At 33.7% G+C, this 10,263-nt stretch overlaps 2 protein-coding genes across 2 annotated transcripts in view; both read left to right on the top strand.

The window, feature by feature from the left end:
- LOC139525537 (uncharacterized) overlaps window positions 1-10,263 on the top strand; it is a 228,890-nt gene that overhangs the window by 150,501 nt on the left and 68,126 nt on the right. The window lies entirely within an intron of this gene.
- Window positions 7,319-9,446, top strand: LOC139525535 (uncharacterized). The gene has a single exon (XM_071320938.1). The coding sequence runs from the start codon at window positions 7,722-7,724 to the stop codon at window positions 9,369-9,371; it is 1,650 nt and encodes a 549-aa protein (XP_071177039.1). The 5' UTR covers window positions 7,319-7,721; the 3' UTR covers window positions 9,372-9,446.

Genomic DNA, 10,263 nt, shown 5'->3' with positions numbered 1-10,263 from the left:
TCAGGGACTTTCTATGTTAGTATGCAATTAGGGACTTTATATATTAGTATAAAAAGTCCCTGATTCAATACAGAGGTACACATTGTCGCATCACTCGTTTGTGATGGCTGCTTTATAAATGATCTTAAATTGGTTTCAACAAAATCCATCGGACTAAAACCTGCTTCCAAAACAACAGACTGGACTTGAAAAAGCTGTCATTGTAAATAAAAAAGAAATAAATGTATGCATTATGGTAAAATTCAAATACAAATTTTCAACTTTTATTTTAACATATATATTACTAGTCCAAACGTACATTCGGAAGTGCATTAATGTAATAAAAACGCAATGTAACCGTAGACTCAATTATTATTGTTACATTGGTCATTAATCTGTTCCTTATCCAACCCCGCATTTTGGCAATTAGTCTACCAATGTAACAATAATATTTTTATACTAACTCAAACATTTGTTTGCGTCGTATAATACTTTCATGTCGTTGTCTGCGTCCGAAGACGCATTTAGTGTCCCGACAATAACTTTAGTTTACATGAATGGATCTCTATTATTTTTGTCTCGGCTTGACGGGGTCAAAAAGCGAGACATAGGTATGCTGTTTCAAGGCGTCGGCGACGGCGTCAACAATGTATTAGTTTGTGATTAGGTCTAGTTTATGGGGAACCACAAGTGGAAGGTCAAGCATGTTTGGTATGCAGTTGTATAAGCATTGGCACATCTCATCTCCATGGAGATTATTTAGCCCTGCCCCCTCAGTCATGGTCTATTGACTTCGAAACTTTTGCTTATTTTACATGTATTAGTTTGTGATTAGGTCAGTTTATGGGGAACCACAAGTGGTAGGTCAATGATATTTGGTATGCAGTTGTATAAGCATTGGCATATCTCATTTTCATGGAGATAATTTGGCTCTGCCCTCTTAGTCATGGTCTATTGACTTTGAAAGTTTTTGTAAGTTTCCATGTGTTAGTTTGTGATAAGGTAAGTTTATGGGGAACCACAAGTGGTAGGTCAATGATATTTGGTATGCAGTTGTATAAGCATTAGCATATCTCATCTCCATTTTGTAAGTTATCATGTATTAGTTTGTGATTAGGTCAGATCAAGGGGAACCATTAGTGGTAGGCCAATATTAATTGGTATTCAGTTGTATAAGCATTGGCACATCTCATTTCCATGCAGTCTATTTAGCCTCATCCCTCAGTCACAGTCTAATGACATTGAAACTTATCTTAGTTTACATGTATTAGTTTGTGATTAGATCAGTTTTTAAGATGAACTGCTAATGTTAAATCAATGATATTTGGTATGCAAATTTGTAAGTATTGTTTCCATGGAGATTATATAGCCCCAACCCCTCTTCATGCTTCATTGGACTTCGAGAGTTTCACATAGTTTAGGGAGCTACCATTTGATTTTTATGGGGGGGGCTAGGATGAAAAATTTTGTCCTGCATTTTTTTTTAGCTGTAATCTCTGTCCTACCTTTTTTTTTTTTTAGTTTATCCTGACTTTTTTTTACCTAAATTGTCGTCCTGACTTTTTTTTTTGCAAGTGTCTCATCCTGCCTTTTTTTTTACTTAAAACTCCTGTCCTGCCTATTTTTTTTACAAGTTAATTTTTGTATTTAGATTTGGGAACGACTTATAATAAGTCAATAGTATTTGGTATGCAGTTGTATTAGCATTGGCACATCTCATTTACATGGAGATTGTTTAGCTATGTAACTCTCATGGTTCATTGACTTTGAATGTTTGCATTACTTGTGTAAGGTGTTAAGGTATTGCTATTTTGATTTCAACATTTGCATAATCAAAATTACAAGAAGGCAAGACATATCTCTGTGATAACCGTTTATTTACCAGAAAGTTCTATACAGGAAGGTTAGGATTGATTTTTGGGGTTATGGTCCCAACAGTTTAGGAATTAGGGACCAAAAAAGGGCACAAATAAGCATTTTTGTAGTTTTCAGACAATAACTTGTGTTTAAGTTTATGAATCTCTCTGAAATTATACCACAAGTTTCCTTACCACAAAGGGATGGTTATGTTCATCTTTTGGGGGTTATGGCTTAATCCATTTAGGGATTAGGGGCAAAAAAGGGGGGAAACTAGGTTTTTCTGGTTAATGGACAATTAAGACAATTTAAAAGCAGTGTAAGGGAGGTAATTCAGATACATTTAAAATACAATGTTGTGTATGTTTGGATCTACCTCCCTTACACTACTTTGAATTATGTATAAAGAAATGTCAGGTTTTGAACTATTTGCAAAAAAAAAGGGGGGGGGTCAATAGGCAACAGCATAGTGTATTTAACGAAAGCAAAAAAGGGGAGGTTAACATTTCCTTTTGTTTTTTTGGGGGGGAGGGGGGGGTCAATATTCACAACAGCATATATAGTCAATTGCACACAAAAAAAAACCATATAAATTCAAATTATATAACCAATTCTAACTTCTTTGACTATACAGTTATTCTGTGTCAGAAACCTTTTATGTGTCAAATATTTAATTACATTCCAAATTCAGACCTGTATCAAACGTGAATATTGTGTCCATTTTTTCCTGACTGTTCAGGGTTGGACCTCTGTGGTCGTATCCAGCTGCGCTCGGCGAAGCAATTTATTATTATTGTTACATTTCCATGTAACCGTAGCCAGTGCCTATTTTGTATGATATTGATTATTATAGATCATCGTTGATTGCTTGAGCTTGAGCAGGTATGGCGAAAGTGAGAAAAGCAATCGAGTTAAGGGGGTGCTGTATTATTTTTACATATTATGTTAGAGATTTATATTAAATGCATAATTCCAAATTTTATGGAAAAAGAAACACAAATAAATGAATAATTTAACAATGTTCAGAGGGTGTTGCTAAACGGCGGAAACGGAAAACGGAACGGAATACGGATATCTCTAGCCAATGTAGAAAAAACAAGCACACAACGATACGCACAGTAAAACTCAGTTTAAGGGAAGTCCGAGTCCGATGTCAGAATAGGTAACAAAAGAAACTAAACAAAATGACAATAATTCATAATAAACAGATGACTACTAGCAGTTACTGACATGCCAGCTTCAGACCTCAACTAAAACGTATTGAAAGATTAAGTCTTCATCATATGAATATCAAGCACAATCCCGTTAGGTGTTAGTACTAGACCATCATAAAATATACGAGAAGAACATAACCCGTGTCATGCCAACAACTTGTTTTAGAATAAATGTGTTTAATTCCGATGCAAAGACCCTATAAGTGAATCAATATTAAAGCCAAAATATGCAATCTTTAATGACCTGACAACAGTAACGTAACTATATCCCTTCTTAATAAGTATGTTTAAAGGTTTTGTTAGATATTGAAGTGAATACTAACATTTTTGTGCTTTGTAAAGAATATTACTATAAAAAATTGGATGTGAAATACCTGAATGTATAAGATGTCTGCATGGTGAGTTGTATTTACGAATGATGCCCTTGTACCGATGATAAAATTTAGTAAATGTTTAACTATAGGTTTTGATATCGAAAACCCTGGTGTAATAATTTTTCATTAATACTTAACCCATTTTTCTAACGTCAGTATATTGTTCTAACAGTGAATTATTTTTCAAGAATCAATGTTATCCTCTCAAAAACGTGTGACAAATGAAAGGTGCGAGCTTGCGCGTATTTTCGTCAGTAAAGTTTGTAGTCTATGCGTTATACCACTAAACCACGAGTGCTAATACAAATAGGCATTAAAATATCACTCTTATAGCGTGTGTCAATAACCTGTGTTTCTGTCTTTTTGTTATCTGATGAAATATATAAACATTATAGAATCAAGGAATTGTAAACATTACTCAGTAGTAGTCAGTACAAATCCTTAATTAAATAAAAACATTCATGTACATGTAGCATGAGAGATTAAGATTTGGATATTTTTTTTTAGATTGAATTGTTTCCCTTTATCATGTTTATATAGTTAATGGAATTTTTGGAAATTATTTTTACTCTAAAATAATTATTATTTAGTGATTAAGATATTCAAAGAATATATAAAAAGAAGATAAAGATAAAAATAAATAGATTTTGATTTTATTGTAAAAAGAGATTTTTGATACTCTAGTAGGTTAAAGTTGACTGCGATTGCGCAGATAATAGAGGGGGTAGTTTAAAGAGGTTAACCGTTGACATTTAATTTTGTCATTCACTGCCAAGTTTTTGGGAACACAATGTGACATGTGTAATTTGAAACAGAATTATGAACATTCAAATATTATGTTATAAGATTATTTTGATCAACTATTATTGTCAGAAAGATTGATAAAGATTGTGATTATCTGCAATGAGACGTCTACTCTCACCTTACTTAGGACGTTGTGTAACGGTGTATTTCTTCCTCTGTGATATTGTATCCTGAGGATAATTTGTCACGGTAATTTTGTTCCAGGCATGGTATTTCACAGGTAGATTTTTTCCAGAGGAGTGCAAATCTATCTGTGTTTTGCGGATAGTATGTACCGGTATATATTTGCCGTACTATATTGCACAGAACCTTGTGAAATAGAGTCCCATTAACTACTCTGTAAGTTACTCACAATCAATATATACCTGACTATAATTATAAAATGTTTCACAAAGGTAGAACAAATTTGCATAATTTTTCAAAGGGAGGTAATTATGAGCAATTTATATTTAAAAGATATTAAAAGAGGGACAAAAGATAACAGTCAAACTCATAAATCTAAAACAAACTGACAACGCCATGGCTAAAAATGAAAAAGACAACAGAAAAACAATAGTACACATGACACAACACAGAAAACTAAAGAATAAACAACACGAAAATATAATATATTTCTGAATCTATTTCATAGTGTAATTTTTCCTTGAATCTTATTTTTTATATATTCATTTATATAAAAAGATGACTTACAATTTGATTTAATAAGACAGATAACATTTCACAGGTAAATACTATCCAGCTGTTAAACATGCTTTTGTTCCAATATATTGTTATGCTATGATTTATCTGATTTCCATATAATCAACAACTACTGCTCTGTCCCCAGACAAAAGTATTTATATAGTTAAAAATATCATCATAATCAAATTCTTCTATTACTGTTAACAGTAGTAATGCAACTATTTTTGTAACTTACTTTTTAATTTATATTTGTACTGATATCTGAAAACAACTCACTTTTACATGTATTTCAATAACCTTATTTAATCATGATACATTTTTGTATTATTTTCACAATTACGATCTTTGAAATAACTTCTGGTTTTCTTCCGTATATTTCATGATAATTTTCTTTTTAAAAAGATGAAATTGACCTGAATATTTCATGTGATAATTTGTGAAATTATTTCCGATTATAATACAATTTTTTTTAACAATTCGCTTTAATTCAAATACACTATTATTATTTCATAGTATTTGTAAAGGGTAAGTTTTTTTTCTAATAACTATTCAACAAGTTAACTACCCAGATAGAAATTCACGGCAAAGCAAAAAATAACCCAGGGAAATATTTTCCTCCGGATAAAAAAATAACAACAACTACTGTGACATTATTTCCTCCGGATCAAATTTCACCCGGATATAATTTTGCTTTACAAATATATAAATTGAAAATAGAAGATTTTTTATGTGAAATTTTTATAACAGAAGAAATAGTTGTGATATCATGATATATATATGTAGGACTCTAAAGTGCGATGGTACTCTAAAGTGCGATGGTCACGCTAAAGTGCGATGGTCTACGCTAAAGTACGATGGTGTCTCACGCTAAAGTGCGTTGGTTGTTTGTTCGCTAAAGTACGATGGTGTATCAGGCTAAAGTGTGATGGTCCAAAGGGTAAGATTGGAAGTATCAAAACATAGAGGTTTAAAAAGTTTTTTTGCAAAAGCTATTATGCTACGATATAACATATGAGATAGGCTTTACAATTTACCGGTAGGCGTAAGTAATTGTTTCTAAATTAACAAGTCCGACCAAGTAATAATTGCTATAAAGATTATTTATGTTTTGCTAATATTATATTTCATGTAAAATAATTTTTTTTAACAATTCGGAGCGTATTGAATATTTGGATAATTGGTGTAGATTGCCGTTCACACTAATGTTACAACCTCCCTTACATTTGTCATTGAAAATTAAAAATCCCTAATTCGTTCATTATCGGAAAATGCAGCATTTATTTCCATAAGCTTAAATCTAAATCCAAGAAAAATAATGTCGCCGAGCTTTCTCCTTTTCCGTATTTTCCTACAATATACAGTACGACTTATGTTTTCGCAGACAATTTATAGTTAACGCATGAACACATGTATCTCTATTTTACCGACTTTACTTTTTATTAAAATCGACAGCATTTTAACGGGGATCACAAAGTAAACTGCCACATGCATAAACAATGATTCGAATGTATCCGTTCGCTTCAAATAGAAGCAGGATATAAGTATGCGTATACTGTTTTGTATTTATATAGTAAAACGGTCGACTGTAGGACACAAGTCTTTTTTCCAGCACTCGATAAAAAATAAACATTGTGATTCAGCTGATAAAAAACGGTTAAATTCAATCAATTACTCGATTACTTGTCATGGACATATGGTGTAAAAATTGTTAATCAAATATTTCTAATATATTTTCCAGTATGTTCATTTTTAGTTTTTATAAACAACTGTTAACGTCATTATCGAACTACGTTTTTACGTCGATATTTTCCCGGACCATCGGACTTTAGCGTATGGAACCACGTACTTTAGCGTAGACCATCGCACTTTAGCGTGACCATCGTACTTTAGCGTCCCCATCGCACTTTAGTTATAAAAACTATAACACAAATTCCCATACGTTTCGGCCATTACGGCCTTCTTCGTTGGAATAAATTACAACATTGAAACAACAATTACATTGCTTGGATACATTACGTTATAATAACTTCTATGACGTTCATTTGCCGCGTTTTTCGCCTTTTTAATATAAATATTTTTATTATCGTTCATACATTGTGTTGAGTCCTACAATCATGAGTGTATACAATCATTCAGAGACTTTATATATATATATATATATATATATATAGGGGAGATTGGGGTAAAAACACGATAACAACCGAGGTGTCCACTTACCCCATTACCATGGGGAAAGTGGACAACTCGTATTGTTAAAAAAATAAACATACTTGGTATGTGTCTTTACTTTTCTATTGTTTTGTGTTGTGCATCAAAATTTATGAAAACTTACAAAAAGGTTATAAAAGGTTTTCCAGAGGATATTTAGGTACATATGAACAAATCATGAAAGAAAAAAAAAGGGGGGGGGGGGTAAATAACATGTTTAATTGGATACATCTCAAAGAGCTCGAGAATCTGATAAAAAGTTACAAATACTAGCCAATGTTTGTAAACAATATGTGTTTCCCGCAATTTTGTATATCGACGGCAGTCTCAATTGTTAAATATGCATATAAAAATTATATACTAGTAGTGTATAAAACACTCATATAAAGCAATACAACCTACATCTTTTTTATTTCAGTAAAATGGCTAGAAAGAAAAAAGGATGGACTCCAAAGCAAGGAAAGCAAGGAAAGTGGTCAAAAGAGGGTCTGAAAGAAGCGGTTCGCCATGTAAAGAGTGGGGGCATGTCTAAATTGAAAGCATCAAAGTTATATAATATACCAAGAACAACACTACTTCGGAGACTGAAAACTATGGATCTGCTATGGATTCACCAGCAACAAAACCCACAGTACTTGCCATAAAGGATGAAGAAGCTTTGGTCGGGCATATACTAAGAATGGAGGAAAGAGGGTTTGGTTTAACTATCACAGATGTCCGAAAGCTAGCCTACGAGATAGCCGTAAGGTCGGGGAGAAAGCATTGTTTTAACAATGATAAGAAAAGTGCCGGATATGATTGGTGGCAAGGGTTTAGAGATCGACATCCATGTTTATCTGTACGCATACCAGAGGGTCTAAGCGCAGCACGAAGTTCAATGCTGAATCCAAATGTCATTTCAGCTTACTTTCAAAAGCTTGGAAGTTTTATGGATAAACTGAACATTAAGGATAAGCCCCAGCAAATTTTCAATGCGGATGAGACTGGCGTGAGTACCGTACATGATCCATCAAAGGTTGTAGGGAAAAGAGGCAAAAAGAGTGTGAATTCCAAAACAAGCGGAGAACGAGGCGAAAATGTAACCGCGTTATGCTGTGTGAACGCAGAGGCAAGAGTTCTACCACCAATGCTCATCTTTAAGGGACAAAGAGTAAGCCAAGCATTGATAGGCAATGCACCAGCAAACACATTATTTGCATGCAGTAAGAGTTCATTTATTGATTCAGATTTATTCAACAATTGGTTTAAAAAGCTGTTTATACCTAATCTTCCTCCTCAGAGACCTGTGCTGCTCATACTGGATGTACATTCTTCACACATAACAGTGGATCTGTTGGAAACAGCCGTATCCAATCAGATAGTTCTAATGTTCTGTCTTCCTCCCCATACAACGCACTGGACACAGCCACTCGATAGAAGCGTATTTGGACCGCTGAAAAGGTCGTACAATCTATGCTGTGAGGCATTTCTTAGGCAGAATCCAGGAAGAATAGTCACGCGCTACGATTTTTGTGGCTTATTCAAGCAAGCCTTTAATGAAAAAATGAATCTAGTGAATATATTCAGTGGCTTCAGAGCTACTGGGATATTTCCATTTAAACCGAATGCTATCCCAATACAGGCATATGGACCACCAAAGACGTCTGTGCTCCAAGTCGAGGTTGAAGCATCAATAGAGAATGGCCATGATGTTAGCAAAGACCAGAACCAGTCGCGACTAACTACAACCGCCAATGAAGAGCAATCTGTCTCTGCCGTAAACCCGCAAGTTCCATCAACTTCATCCGAAAAAACTTATTTGAGAGAAATTCTAAGAACCCCTGAAGTCGTCAAACAAAGAACGGAGAAAAAGACCAAACGAGTAACAGAGGCTAGATGTCTAACAGAAAGAGAATTTTTTAATGAACTGAAACGAAAAGAAGAAGAGAAAAACAGAGTTAAAGAGGGAAAGGATCAAAGGAAAATGGAGAGGGAGGAAAAGAAGAAGAAAAAAGAACTGGATCAAACATTGAAGAAGAGAATTAAGGCAAATAAGAATACAATGAAGCGTTTGGCTAAAAACAAGGAGAATGACAGGTCATTAGCTAAAGACCAGTCTGACTCCACCTGTACTTATTGTAACGGGAACTACATGGATGACAAATCTCACGATGAAGACTGGGTTAAATGTACGAGATGTAGCGATTGGTATCATGAGTCGTGTACTGGAAAGTTTGGGCATGAACTTTCACACTTCGTGTGTAACAAACATTGACATGTTTCAAAATATGACCAATTATTATAGTGGATTGTGTTGTCAATAGTTATCATGATCATTAAATATTTTATATCCTCTTAATATCATTGAATATTAATTAAGAGATTTACCAAATCAAAACATTCATAAAAAAAAAAGAAGTTCTGAAGCACTATCCAAAAAAAGTGGATAACACTAAACAGACAAACCCGGGAACAAATAAGACAAGACACACAAGGACAAACAACAACATATAACATCGAAACTAAAAACAAATGAGAAACACGGACCCGAAAACACTTTAATAGGCGTCTTCAGGTGCTCCAGAAGGGCTTTAAATTTTCCCTTGTAACTATATATACATACATGTATTTGTAAGATTGATTGATTGACATCTAGTTACAAACGTGTCATGCATAATCAGGACGAAAACACAAATTAAACAGAACAGAATACCATACCATTAAAAGGGAAGAGTTTGGTCGATTTTAGAACGCAGCAATCATGACGAAACCATTGTTCCCATTGGAATATTTCAAGAAGTCACAAAAAAATAAAAATAACCATGATTTAAATTTCCATCCAAAACACACAAAAAAAATTCCCAAACCAATCATAATTTGCAATATTCGAAAATCATCCCACACATACCCTTTCAAAAAACCCGACAATGACTGAAATATGAAAGCAAAATTTCTGAATTTATTCTTGCTAAATTTGCAGAACATTTCTGAAAGGGAGAGATAGACACTGAATTGATAAAACGTAACATGGTGTATGAAAAGCTAATATATTGGTTAATATTAGCATCATGCAGTTGGCAGTCGGAAGTTGTGCGCAAATACATTTTTTTTTATGATCAATCAATCTGACAGAGTTCGGAGGTAGGAATTAAAGGTGGAATCGAGGC

Source organism: Mytilus edulis, chromosome 5 (assembly GCF_963676685.1).
Source record: "Mytilus edulis chromosome 5, xbMytEdul2.2, whole genome shotgun sequence".
NCBI classification, from domain to species: domain Eukaryota; kingdom Metazoa; phylum Mollusca; class Bivalvia; order Mytilida; family Mytilidae; genus Mytilus; species Mytilus edulis.
This window is presented reverse-complemented; position numbering and strand designations above follow the sequence as displayed.